The sequence below is a fragment of the Oncorhynchus tshawytscha genome, unplaced genomic scaffold (assembly GCF_018296145.1).
Source record: "Oncorhynchus tshawytscha isolate Ot180627B unplaced genomic scaffold, Otsh_v2.0 Un_contig_280_pilon_pilon, whole genome shotgun sequence".
In the NCBI taxonomy this organism is placed as follows: Eukaryota; Metazoa; Chordata; class Actinopteri; order Salmoniformes; family Salmonidae; genus Oncorhynchus; species Oncorhynchus tshawytscha.
The window spans coordinates 273,511-287,500 of NW_024609730.1; the positions used below are offsets into that span (position 1 = coordinate 273,511).

The window sequence follows — 13,990 nt, forward strand, 5'->3', positions numbered from 1 at the left end:
AGGTGGAACTGTTTGTATGTTTCTAATTTAGGGGGGCAGAATAGGCGGTTGCACTTCTTTTTTGTGATTGGTTTTTCAGCCGTGCCCTTCTTTAAATCGACGGCGGAAGGATTATCGAGACATTAAACGGTTAGTTTAATTTGTTTGCTTGTTTGGTGTAAAGATGGAATTGCACATAGCACAATTAATCGTATAGCTTGTAGCCAACATTATTTGGTCAGATTACGTGATATGTGCAAGCGAAAAGCTGTTTTTACCCATTGAAATGTTTGTCGCTCACACGATATCACACAGCAGTCAGTGCCTGCTGACTCAACATTTGCTTAGCTAGTTACGCCTAGTAACCCGCCAGCTATCAGTAAACATTAATTAAACAACATTGTTGTTTTTCAGGGACATGACAAGGGCTCGCCCAGCAAATCAACTATCTTATTCCCCGAATCTTTTGAAAACCACCTGTTGATTGCACAAGCCTGTGTTGTGTTTGTAGCAAGCTTGTGTTGTAACTAGCAAAACAGAGGGCATGTATGGTTTGCCGTAGCTATAGCTAGCTATCGATCTCTTTTTAAGTAATATGTGCGGTCTTTTCTTGTGCAGATTCAATGCAAGATGTCCACTGAAGTCGAGTTTTTGCGTGATCAAGGTTAATTGGATAATCTCTGAATACTAGCTACTAGTCTTGTTGTCATATCCATTCTAGCCATAGCCTACCTGTGATGCAATCAGGAGACTTTTGAAAGAGTCCAGCACAATGTCAAAGTTCTCTTGGTTGCATTGCAGCTAGCCACAGCCATACCCTTTTTCATAAGCTTTGCATATTATATTTATGTCATTGTTATTGTCCAGCATCTGATTTCATACTGTATTTATCATTGCAGTCCAAAGGCTGAACTCTGCCTTGAGTCACTATCAGGATGGGCACCGCTCTGAAGCCACATCAGCACCACAGGTACTGTAAGGTGTGGAAGGGTTTTGCTGTGATATAGCAACAGTCTATTATTAATCCGTTGTAGTCGACACTGCTCAGTGCCAAACAGATAAACCAATGTTCGTTAGCAATGGTCAAACATTAGCTGGTAGCCTCTAATGTACTTTCTATTCCTTACATTTTCCCTGACACCCAAAAGTACTCCATACATTTTACCTGACACCCAAAAGTACTCCTTACATTTTCCCTGACACCCAAAAGTACTCCTTACATTTTACCTGACACCCAAAAGTACTCCTTACATTTTCCCTGACACCCAAAAGTACTCCTTACATTTTACCTGACACCCAAAAGTACTCCTTACATTTTCCCTGACACCCAAAAGTACTCCTTACATTTTCCCTGACACCCAAAAGTACTCCTTACATTTTCCCTGACACCCAAAAGTACTCCTTACATTTTACCTGACACCCAAAAGTACTCCTTACATTTTACCTGACACCCAAAAGTACTCCTTACATTTTACCTGACACCCAAAAAAAGTACTCCTTACATTTTACCTGACACCCAAAAGTACTCCTTACATTTTACCTGACACCCAAAAACTCCTTACATTTTGACCTGACACCCAAAAGTACTTTACACCTGACACCCAAAAGTACTCCTTACATTTTACCTGACACCCAAAAGTACTCCTTACATTTTACCTGACACCCAAAAGTACTCCTTACATTTTACCTGACACCCAAAAGTACTCCTTACATTTTCCCTGACACCCAAAAGTACTCCTTACATTTTACCTGACACCCAAAAGTACTCCTTACATTTTACCTGACACCCAAAAGTACTCCTTACATTTTACCTGACACCCAAAAGTACTCCTTACATTTTACCTGACACCCAAAAGTACTCCTTACATTTTACCTGACACCCAAAAGTACTCCTTACATTTTACCTGACACCCAAAAGTACTCCTTACATTTTACCTGACACCCAAAAGTACTCCTTACATTTTCCCTGACACCCAAAAGTACTCCACACATTTTACCTGACACCCAAAAGTACTCCACACATTTTCCCTGACACCCAAAAGTACTCCACACATTTTACCTGACACCCAAAAGTACTCTACACATTTTCCCTGACACCCAAAAGTACTCCTTACATTTTGAATGCTTAGTTGCACAGGAAAAGGGTCTGATTCTCACACACATCAAGAGTACATCCCTGGTCATCCCTAATGCCTCTGACCTGGTGGACTCACTCAACACACATGCTTAGTTTGTAAATGATGTCTGAGCGTTGCAGCGTGACCCTGGTTATCCGTCAATTACAGGATTATTTTACCGGGTGACTCACTTTTACTGGAGTCATTTTTTTCTATTAAGGAATGTTTATTTTTACAATTGAGTACTTTTTCCACCACTGCTGCACACTGCCAAAAATATAAACCACAAAATATGGCCTAGATGATAAAATCCATTAGATTTTGAGTATGAGTAATACTAGGAGGAGTCAGGCCTGAGAGCTTTCTAAATGCTCTGTTTCTGCAGGGTGAAGAGGAGACACACACAGAGACCCCAGCCCCCTGGCTGTCTGACCAGAGGTAAGAGATGAACAACCCGAGCCCCGCTGTCACCCAACAGTGACATGGCCCTCTTTAGCAACCGAAGCCTATGTGTGTCCCCTAAATGGCACCCTATTCACAAAATAGTGCACTTCTTTTCATCAGTGTGCTGCCCATAGGGTTCTTGTCAGAAGTAGTGGAGTAGGGTGTCATACGGAACACCGCCCATGTTCCAGCCTCTTAAAGGTTAAAGGTCGTGTTTTGCTGAGGGTGGGCTACCTGTTTCACCACCAGTCCGAAGTAAAGACCAAGGGTCAAAACCAACATTGACAACAGTGAACAGTGAAGGAAGTTATGAATGTCCACTTTTTTCTTCTTCTCACTGCCCTCTTCTTCTAATGATGAGAACCAACAAAAAGATGTCACCGCTGATGACCGGCGCTTTACTGTTGCAACACTTGACTGTATGTTGCGGCTACGTAAAGTCCAATTTCATTGGACATGGAAGACATCTCTCACCATCCCATCTGGAGACTTTCTACACCCATTTTGCAACATATGTCGAGCTCAGATCTAGAGCACATTCAAAGATGGAGAGTTAAAATATGATAAACCTCATAGCACCAACAACAAGTGATGCCTGTTCCTAAGACGACAAGTGACGCCTGTTCCTAAGACGACAAGTGACGCCTGTTCCTAAGACGACAAGTGACGCCTGTTCCTAAGACGACAAGTGACGCCTGTTCCTAAGACGACAAGTGACGCCTGTTCCTAAGACGACAAGTGACGCCTGTTCCTAAGACGACAAGTGACGCCTGTTCCTAAGACGACAAGTGACGCCTGTTCCTAAGACGACAAGTGACGCCTGTTCCTAAGACGACAAGTGACGCCTGTTCCTAAGACGACAAGTGACGCCTGTTCCTAAGACGACAAGTGACGCCTGTTCCTAAGACGACAAGTGACGCCTGTTCCTAAGACGACAAGTGACAGACACTCACCTATACTGACCAGGAGACCTTTGAATCTCTAATGTAACAGTGTAGATGTTTTCTCTGTTATCAATCTACATCTTTATCACAGTTAATAAGGGTGATGTTTAACTCTTGACTGGAAAAAAACAAAGTTTAGTTGGTCTAACTTTTTACATCAGCAGGGCTAGTGTGTTAGCCAAGTTTATGTTTTTGTTGCAATTTCCTCGGCCACGTGCCAATTCACAATTACAACAACTGTTTTTAGAAGCGTTGTTTATTTGGTGGGTCACTAGACAACGTGAACTATTTGAGTCCGAATGTCCATATTTGAGAAATGATACAGGTCAGTAGTGTTAAATGAAATGTAAAATAAATAGTTTACTTACAGTGACTGTGGTTTTTGGTTTTCTTACCCACCTTAGTTGAATGCATTGACTAAGCTGCTCTGGATAAGTGTTTGACAAATTGGCAATGGGTCATTCCAGTCAGATAGGTGATTTCCAGTATTGTGCTTGTGTTCCAGTCAGATATAGGTGATTTCCAGTATTGTGCTTGTGTTCCAGTCAGATATAGGTGATTTCCAGTATTGTGCTTGTGTTCCAGTCAGATATAGGTGATTTCCAGTATTGTGCTTGTGTTCCAGTCAGATATAGGTGATTTCCAGTATTGTGCTTGTGTTCCAGTCAGATATAGGTGATTTCCAGTATTGTGCTTGTGTTCCAGTCAGATATAGTGATTTGATTTCCAGTCAGATATAGGTGATTTATTGTGCTTGTGTTCCAGTCAGATATAGGTGATTTCCAGTATTGTGCTTGTGTTCCAGTCAGATATAGGTGATTTCCAGTATTGTGCTTGTGTTCCAGTCTGATATAGGTGATTTCCAGTATTGTGCTTGTGTTCCAGTCTGATATAGGTGATTTCCAGTATTGTGCTTGTGTTCCAGTCTGATATAGGTGATTTCCAGTATTGTGCTTGTGTTCCAGTCAGATATAGGTGATTTCCAGTATTGTGCTTGTGTTCCAGTCTGATATAGGTGATTTCCAGTATTGTGCTTGTGTTCCAGTCAGATATAGGTGATTTCAGTATTGTGCTTGTGTTCCAGATATAGGTGATTTCCAGTATTGTGCTTGTGTTTCTGATATAGGTGATTTCCAGTATTGTGCTTGTGTTCCAGTATTGTGCAGTATTTGCTTGTTCCAGTCAGATATAGGTGATTTCCAGTATTGTGCTTGTGTTCCAGTCTGATATAGGTGATTTCCAGTATTGTGCTTGTGTTCCAGTCAGATATAGGTGATTTCCAGTATTGTGCTTGTGTTCCAGTCAGATATAGGTGATTTCCAGTATTGTGCTTGTGTTCCAGTCAGATATAGGTGATTTCCAGCATTGTGCTTGTGTTCCAGTCTGATATAGGTGATTTCCAGTATTGTGCTTGTGTTCTAGTCTGATGAAGGTGATTCCAGTGTTGTGGTTTGTGGATGTGTTCCAGTATAATGGCTCCCCTCCTATCAGAGTATGACCGTCACATGGATGACATGACTGAACAACTGCAGAGCTACCAGGTGAACATTTGTCCAAATTATCGCTGTTCTGTTTGTTCATTCATCTTTTGGAGTTTGACTACAACAAAATTGTAAGGATTGTGTTTTACATTGGAGATATTTTATGATTGACTACAATATATTTCCAAAGTGATGGACAGTTAATCTTTACCTCACACTTTGAACTCCAAGATGCAGATGACTGCCATCAGACTGAAGCTGGACACGGTGGTCAAGGAGAATGAACGGTACGGTTTAAACTTCAGTACTCTGACCACAGCCTGCCGGTCCCTTTTTACACCAATGAGGTAAGTTAATGCTGTGTGTGTGTTGCCGTCTCCCATCCAGGCTGCATGCCGAGCTGAGGGAGTCCGTAGAGAGGCAGCTGCAGACCCTCCCAGTCAGTACAGGACCAGGGGTGGAGGGGGACACACTGGGGGACGAGGGGCTCATCGGCAACCTTCACCAACAGATCCAGCTCTCTGTACAGGTTAGTCTAAACACCTCCACGTGTGTGTGACGATATGGGGCGTGTGTGTGTGACGATATGGGGCGTGTGTGTGTGTTACCTGCATTATAATACACCCTACTGTAAGGCTCTCTGGATGAGACCATATGCTGAGTGACTAAAATGTCGTGTGTGTGTGTGTGTGTGTAGGAGCGAGACCAGGCCATGGAGCTGTGGCGGGCCTCAGCCCAGGAGCTGGACCGTTTACAGCAGCTCTACCAGATAACCACCTCTGACGGACAGCTCCATGTTGCCGAGCAACAGCGTCTCAAGGTAGATCCTTCTCCCAGTTTGGCCCCCAGCCCCCAGGGGGCAGTGTTGTTATGGATTTCATCCCTCTCCCATTGAGATCAGTGAGTGGAGCTGATCGTTGCTGCTTCTAAACCTCTGTAATGCTAGAAGTTGGTACAAGCTTTGAGTTTTACTTTGCGTCCGCAGTTCAGATTAATTCAATGTCGTTGTCTAAGAGGAAGTGATGTGAGGGAAGTTGTCATTAACCCCGCCCCTTTATTATTCTTCGTCATAGGATCAACTGATCCAATTCCAGCAGCACATCCAGAAACTACAAGTCACCAATCAGAAACTGGAATCTGTAAGTTGCAGCCAATCACTAGGTCAAATATATGTGTGTGTGTGTGTAACGTTATAATAGTGTTTCCGATATCGAATGTAGAATATTGGATCATTGGTAAATAATGAATCTGTTTTACACATGGCCACAACACTAACTAGACCAGTCAGTCAGTCAGTCGGGCTTAATGCTTGCAGACAGGAAGGAGCCTAATCCATTTGCTCTCCCAGCTTTGCCCCATGCTTGTTACACACACTATCATTCTGACGTCCTTACTCACTTGCCCGCTAACTGGCTTTTCTGGATCGACTGTTACGTCAGAGACTTGCCTGTAAACTAATATGACAGTACAGGTTTACCTCGCACACACCGGCCTTCTGCTTCTGGAGAGTAATGTATCCATCTTCTACATTATTAATGAGGAGTGAGGCCAGGGCTTTCCTCTCTCTGTTTCTGTCTACCAGGTAGTGCTTCTGTATTGTAGTGTGAGGAGTTGTGTGTGTGTGTGTGTGTGTGTGAGACATTTGGTGTTTGTGAGAAGTTTAGTGTGTGTGTGTACTGAAGCCATCATGCCTCACCGGCGCGCGTGTCTCTCGTGCCACACTCAGACCAACCAGCAGTTCCTGAAGACGCTAACAGAACAGAGCACGGAGATGGAGGAGCTACGCAACCAGCTCAGGTACACACTACTACAGTTTCAAAATGTCCGCCACAATTGTCCCCAGGACAGATTACTGCAGATCCAAAATGGCCTCCTACATTTAGATCCAAAATGGCTCTGAGGAATGTAGCTCTTCAGGCAGTGCTACTGCAGAGAGCAGGGTTCATTTGTTTCTCTCTTTCCACTCCTACTGCAGATCGGCCAAAGCAGATCTGAGGATGGCCACAGCCAAGGTGGAGGAGATGACCAAGCTGATGCAGAACGTCCAGGACCAGATACAGAGACGGGTAGGAAGCAATAGGGCTTCTAGTTCTCTGCCGTAGTTTACCATAGCAGAATTGAACCTCAGTCCCTTTATCGTGTGTGTAGGAGGACGATGCAGCAGAGGCTCATGGTAGAGAGGAGGCCTCAGATCGAAGACTCCACCATCTCCAGTCAGCCCTCAGTCAGCTAGAGGCCAGGTGAAACACACCTGTAATCCTCACTCCAGTTCCTCTTCCGGACTCTTCCACAGGAGGCTGAGTGCATCTCTCTTCAATTCCTTCTGCTAAACTCTTTCTGTCCCCATCTGTCTCCTGCAGGTTGAAGGCAGCCAGCCAGGAGGCAGAGGGTGTACGCCGGGAGCAGGTGGTGTGGGAGAGGCAGGTGGGGAACACTGTAGTTTTTGGCATCCCTATTTTAACGTAGTATCTACAAGATCATGTCGCTAAATAGCGCGGTGTATAACGAGGTGTACCCGTCAGGTGGGGGAGCTGCAGGTGCGCTGTGCCTCTCTGGAGGAGGAGCGCTACGAGGCCTTCTCCAAGGTCAGAGACTCCATCCAGCTGGCTGAGGAGGCCTCTCTACAGAAGGACCAGGTACATACTGGACACAATCTAACCTCTCTCTGTCTCACCAGGTCAGACAACCCCCTCTCTACCCCTTCCTTCACACCCTTTACTCCTCTCTGTCTGGTCAGGGACTGTCTGTCATTCAGCATAACGCTGGTGGTGGTGGTGATGATGATGGTATGTATCTCTGTCTTGTCAGGGGCTATCTGTCATTTAGCATAACTCTGGTTGTGATGGTGGTATGTATCTCCCTATCAGGCCCTGTTGAGAGAGAAACAGAAATCTGAGGAGCTTGACAGGATGAATGAAGCCGTCAGACAACTGATCCAGGATGCTGCCATACGCACCAGGAAAGAGGTATCTCCCAACTCCTTTTTCAAAATGCTAACCCTAGTCCTCCCCAACTGTACCCTAACCCTAGTCCCGGCATCCTGAACCACCCTCTCCAACCCTTGTCCCGGCATCCTGAACCACCCTCTCCAACCCTTGTCCCAGCGTTTTACCATAGTGTTTCATTATCTCCAATACATCACCAGTACACTACTACCTCAACCTGTTAGGCTACTGCCTCCTGACCACGTTCTCTCTTGATGCTGTGTTCTCAGTAGAGGAACGGAGCTGCTGCCTCCTGACCACGTTCTCTCTTGATGCTGTGTTCTCAGTAGAGGAACGGAGCTGCTGCCTCCTGACCACGTTCTCTCTTGATGCTGTGTTCTCAGTAGAGGAACGGAGCTGCTGCCTCCTGACCACGTTCTCTCTTGATGCTGTGTTCTCAGTAGAGGAACGGAGCTGCTGCCTCCTGACCACGTTCTCTCTTGATGCTGTGTTCTCAGTAGAGGAACGGAGCTGCTGCCTCCTGACCACGTTCTCTCTTGATGCTGTGTTCTCAGTAGAGTAACGGAGCTGCTGCCTCCTGACCACGTTCTCTCTTGATGCTGTGTTCTCAGTAGAGGAACAGAGCTGCTGCCTCCTGACCACGTTCTCTCTTGATGCTGTGTTCTCAGTAGAGGAACGGGGAAGACTAAGGACACTGCTGACCTGTAAAACGACTAATCTAAATCGAAACTGGCCCTAACTTTAACCAAACCCTAACCTAACTTTAACCAAACCCTAACTTTAACCTAACTTTAACTATAACCCCAAACCCTAACCTAACTTTAACCATAACCCTAACTTTAACTAAACCTTAACCTAACTTTAACCAAACCCTAACCTAACTTTGACCATAACCAAACCCTAACCTAACTTTGACCATAGCCAAACCCTAACTTTAACCCTAGCCAAACCCTAACTTTAACCATAGCCAAAGCCTAACTTTAACCATAGCCAAAGCCTAACTTTAACCATAGCCAAAGCCTAACTTTAACCCTAGCCAAACTTTAACCATAGCCAAACTTTAACCATAGCCAAACCCTAACTTTAACCCTAGCCAAACCCTAACCTAACTTTGACCATAGCCAAACCCTAACTTTAACCCTAGCCAAACCCTAACTTTAACCATAGCCAAAGCCTAACTTTAACCAGCCAAAGCCTAGCCAAAGCCTAACTTTAACCATAGCCAAAGCCTAACTTTAACCATAGCCAAACCCTAACTTTAACCATAGCCAAACCCTAACTTTAACCATAGCCAAACCCTAACTTTAACCATAGCCAAACCCTAACTTTAACCATAGCCAAACTTTAACCATAGCCAAACTTTAACCATAGCCAAACTTTAACCATAGCCAAACTTTAACCATAGCCAAACTTTAACCATAGCCTAACTTTAACCCTAGCCAAAGCCTAACTTTAACCCTAGCCAAAGCCTAACTTTAACCCTAGCCAAAGCCTAACTTTAACCCTAGCCAAAGCCTAACTTTAACCCTAGCCAAAGCCTAACTTTAACCCTAGCCAAAGCCTAACTTTAACCCTAGCCAAAGCCTAACTTTAACCCTAGCCAAAGCCTAACTTTAACCCTAGCCAAAGCCTAACTTTAACCCTAGCCAAAGCCTAACTTTAACCCTAGCCAAAGCCTAACTTTAACCCTAGCCAAAGCCTAACTTTAACCCTAGCCAAAGCCTAACTTTAACCCTAGCCAAAGCCTAACTTTAACCCTAGCCAAAGCCTAACTTTAACCCTAGCCAAAGCCTAACTTTAACCATAGCCAAAGCCTAACTTTAACCCTAGCCAAACCCTAACTTTAACCCTAGCCAAACCCTAACTTTAACCCTAGCCAAACCCTAACTTTAACCCTAGCCAAACCCTAACTTTGACCATAGCCAAACCCTAACTTTGACCATAGCCAAACCCTAACTTTGACCATAGCCAAACCCTAACTTTAACCATAGCCAAAGCCTAACTTTAACCATAGCCAAAGCCTAACTTTAACCATAGCCAAAGCCTAACTTTAACCATAGCCAAAGCCTAACTTTAACCCTAGCCAAACCCTAACTTTAACCCTAGCCAAACCCTAACTTTAACCTAGCCAAAGCCTAACTAACCATAGCCAAAGCCTAACTTTAACCATAGCCAAAGCCTAACTTTAACCCTAGCCAAAGCCTAACTTTAACCCTAGCCAAAGCCTAACTTTAACCCTAGCCAAAGCCTAACTTTAACCCTAGCCAAAGCCTAACTTTAACCCTAGCCAAAGCCTAACTTTAACCCTAGCCAAAGCCTAACTTTAACCCTAGCCAAAGCCTAACTTTAACCCTAGCCAAAGCCTAACTTTAACCATAGCCAAAGCCTAACTTTAACCATAGCCAAACTTTAACCATAGCCAAACTTTAACCATAGCCAAACTTTAACCATAGCCAAAGCCTAACTTTAACCATAGCCAAAGCCTAACTTTAACCCTAGCCAAAGCCTAACTTTAACCCTAGCCAAAGCCTAATTTTAACCAATTCTGAAATGATCTGTTTGCAGCTCAGCAGTGTCCGTATAGTCTTTCCCTTGAGGAACTCCCTGACCTGACTTCTCTGCTGTTTACCAGGGAGGGACTGTGATTACCATTCTATTAATGGCTCTTGATTTAAGATCTAACGCCCCAAGCCTGTTAATGTTAGCCTTCACCAGGCTGTCAGACACGGGTCTAAATGTAGACGTGCCTGGACACTGAAATAGCACAGACTCACAAGCTGCATTTCACTGTGGTGAAACCAGGGGTGCAGCTCTCTGCATTACCCTCTGAAAAGCCTGATTTACAGAATATAATTGTTTTGTCAAGTTTATTTATTTGTATTTTTCCATGTAAGTTGACTGAGAACACATTCTCATTTACAACAATGACCTGGGGAATAGTTACAGGGGAGAGGGGGATGAATGAGCCAATCGTAAACTGGGGATTATTAGGTGACCATGATGGTTTGAGGGACAGATTAGGAATTTAGCCAGGACCCCGGGGTTAACACCCCTACTCTTACAATAAGTGCCATGGGATCTTTAATGACCTCAGAGAGTCAGGACACCCGTTTAACGTCCCATCCGAAAGACTGCACCCTACACAGGGTAGTGTCCCCAATCACTGCCCTGGGGCATTGGGATATTTTTTTAGACCAGAGGAAAGAGTGCCTCCTACTGGCCCTCCAACACCACTTCCAGCAGCATCTGGTCTCCCATCCAGGGACTGACCAGGACCAACCCTGCTTAGCTTCAGAAGCAAGCCAGCAGTGGTATGCAGGGTGGTATGCTGCTGGCTAAAGTGACAGTATACATCCCACATATTCTACCTGCTCTATCTGTTGTTACTTCAGGTGTTCTTGACTAGTTCTGGATTGTGTTTCTTTCAGGTAGAGAACGTACGTAAACAGTGCAACTCACAGATCCATCGGATGGCTGAGGAGTTGTCGGCTCTACAACTGGAGTGTGCAGATAAAGAGTCTCAGATGGAGAGGTCCATGAGAGAGATGAGGGCAGTGGAGGAGGAACTGGAGAAGGTGAGGGGGGGGGTTGTGGAGGAGGAACTAGAGAAGGGGGGGGTTGTGGAGGAGGAACTAGAGAAGGGGGTTGTGGAGGAGGAACTAGAGAAGGTGGGGTTGTGGAGGAGGAACTAGAGAAGGTGAGGGGGGGGGTTGTGGAGGAGGAACTAGAGAACTGAGGTGAGGGGGTTGTGGAGGAGGAACTGGAGGAGGAACTGGAGAAGGTGAGGGGGTTGTGGAGGAGGAACTGGAGAAGGTGAGGTGGGGGGGGTTGTGGAGGAGGAACTGGAGAAGGTGAGGGGGGGGGTTGTGGAGGAGGAACTGGAGAAGGTGAGGGGGTTGTGGAGGAGGAACTGGAGAAGGTGAGGGGGGTTGTGGAGGAGGAACTGGAGAAGGTGAGGGGGGGGGTTGTGGAGGAGGAACTGGAGAAGGTGAGGGGGGTTGTGGAGGAGGAACTGGAGAAGGTGAGGGGTTGTGGAGGAGGAACTGGAGAAGGTGAGGGGGGTTGTGGAGGAGGAACTGGAGGAGGGAGAAGGTGAGGGGGGTTGTGGAGGAGGAACTGGAGAAGGTGAGGGGGGTTGTGGAGGAGGAACTGGAGAAGGTGAGGGGGGTTGTGGAGGAGGAACTGGAGAAGGTGGGGGGGGGGTGGAGAAGGTGTGGAGGAGGAACTGGAGAAAGGTGAGGGGGGTTGTGGAGGAGGAACTGAGAAGGGAGGGGGGGTTGTGGAGGAGGAACTGGAGAATGCTGAGAGACTGGGGGTTGTGGAGGAGGAACTAGAGAAGAAAGGGGGGTTGGGGGGTGAGGGGGTTGTGGAGGAGGAACTGGAGAAGTTGAGGGGGTTGTGGAGGAGGAACTGGAGAAGGTGAGAAGGGGGGGTTGTGGAGGAGGAACTGGAGAAGGTGGTGAGGGGGGTTGTGGAGGAGGAACTGGAGAAGGTGAGGGGGGGGTTGTGGAGGAGGAACTGGAGAAGGTGATGGGGGGGGTTGTGGAGGAGGAACTGGAGAAGGTGAGGGGGGTTGTGGAGGAGGAACTGGAGAAGGTGAGGGGGGGGTTGTGGAGGAGGAACTGGAGAAGGTGAGGGGGGTTGTGGAGGAGGAACTGGAGAAGGTGAGGGGGGTTGTGGAGGAGGAACTGGAGAAGGTGAGAAGGTGAGGGGGGTTGTGGAGGAGGAACTGGAGAAGGTGAGGGGGGGGGGGGTTGTGGAGGAGGAACTGGAGAAGGTGAGGGGGGTTGTGGAGGAGGAACTGGAGAAGGTGAGGGGGGTTGTGGAGGAGGAACTGGAGAAGGTGAGGGGGGTTGTGGAGGAGGAACTGGAGAAGGTGAAGGGGGGTTGTGGAGGAGGAACTGGAGGGGGATGAGGAGGAACTGGAGTGAGAAGGGGGGGTTGTGGAGGAGGAACTGGAGAAGGTGAGGGGGGTTGTGGAGGAGGGGGGTTGTGGAGGAGGAACTGGAGAAGGTGAGAAGGGGGGTTGTGGAGGAGACTGGAGAAGTGGGGGGTTGTGGAGGAGGACCTGGAGAAGTTGGGGGTTGTGGGGGGTGGAGAAGGTGAGGTGATTGGGGAAGAAGTCATACTAATGTTTTACCAAACTGGATCGTACATTCCTACAGGTGGTGGAGGAACTTTATAGGGAATGGAGATTATGAAGCGTTCTAATGCATTATAACCTGTTCCTATGTCATCTGTACTCCAGGTGTATAAGGAGGGTAGAGGAGAGCCAGAGTACAGGAAGATGGAGGTCCTCCACCAGAGGTCTCTGAATGCTGAGAGACTGAAGGACGACATGAACATCACCCTGCAGAGCACACACAACAAGATGAAGAAACTGGAGATGGAGTGAGACACACATTTCTGTGTGCTTAGTCTGAGCTGCTGATCTGAGATCTGTGTTCCGCTGTTAAGTGTGCTTTTTTTTAGTCTGCCTGTCATCTGTCTGCACCCAAGTGTATACAGTACTTTGTAATCTAAATGCCCCCTCTGTCTCTTCCTCCCTTCTCTCCCTCCCCTTTCCCCCCACAGCTACAGTGAGGAGTTGTCCCGGTGCCAGGAGGAGGTGCGGAGGCTGCAGGGGTCTCTGTCTGCAGCCAGGGAGGACTGCAGCGGGGTCAGCGAGGAGCGGCTCCAGCTGCAGCAGGAGAACATGCAGCTCCGCAGGGAGATGGAGGAGCTACGCAAGGCTAGCCTGATGACCCAGAGGAGAGCTAAGCAGCAGGTGAGACTACCTGGTTAAGCACCTTTAAGACCAGACTGGATGCAGTATGAACGGGAGGGATCAGGGTAGAGGAAGGACAGGGATATAAACCAACTATGCAAGGCTTTGCTGCTCGCACAGAGACGGGCGTAACAGCACGTAAGACCAGTCTGTAGAAACAGAGATGAGGAGGGAAGCAGGTAGAGGAAGGTGGGAGACCGGTCTAGCAGGTAGAGGAAGGTGGATGAGGAGGGAGACAGGTCTAGCAGGTAGAGGAAGGTGGGAGATGAGGAGGGAGACAGGTCTAGCAGGTAGAGGAAGGTGGATGAGGAGG

The 13,990-nt window shown here is 46.9% G+C and overlaps 1 protein-coding gene across 2 annotated transcripts in view; it reads left to right on the forward strand.

Annotated features, from left to right (window-relative positions):
• Positions 1–29: 29 nt before the first annotated feature.
• sclt1 (sodium channel and clathrin linker 1) overlaps positions 30–13,990 on the forward strand; it is an 18,546-nt gene continuing 4,585 nt past the window's right edge. Inside the window, exons 1-18 of one of the 2 annotated variants that reach the window (XM_042317338.1) lie at positions 30–129; positions 598–643; positions 879–949; positions 2,482–2,534; positions 4,953–5,025; positions 5,197–5,252; positions 5,353–5,494; positions 5,663–5,785; positions 6,039–6,104; positions 6,692–6,762; positions 6,941–7,031; positions 7,114–7,205; positions 7,326–7,389; positions 7,488–7,601; positions 7,833–7,931; positions 11,339–11,485; positions 13,159–13,301; positions 13,485–13,677. In XM_042317338.1, coding sequence (XP_042173272.1) covers positions 610–643; positions 879–949; positions 2,482–2,534; positions 4,953–5,025; positions 5,197–5,252; positions 5,353–5,494; positions 5,663–5,785; positions 6,039–6,104; positions 6,692–6,762; positions 6,941–7,031; positions 7,114–7,205; positions 7,326–7,389; positions 7,488–7,601; positions 7,833–7,931; positions 11,339–11,485; positions 13,159–13,301; positions 13,485–13,677 — 1,632 coding nt within the window. In that variant the 5' untranslated portion in view covers positions 30–129; positions 598–609. The remainder of the gene's footprint in view (positions 130–597; positions 644–878; positions 950–2,481; positions 2,535–4,952; positions 5,026–5,196; positions 5,253–5,352; positions 5,495–5,662; positions 5,786–6,038; positions 6,105–6,691; positions 6,763–6,940; positions 7,032–7,113; positions 7,206–7,325; positions 7,390–7,487; positions 7,602–7,832; positions 7,932–11,338; positions 11,486–13,158; positions 13,302–13,484; positions 13,678–13,990) is intronic. The other variant, XM_042317339.1, reaches the window with a different exon arrangement.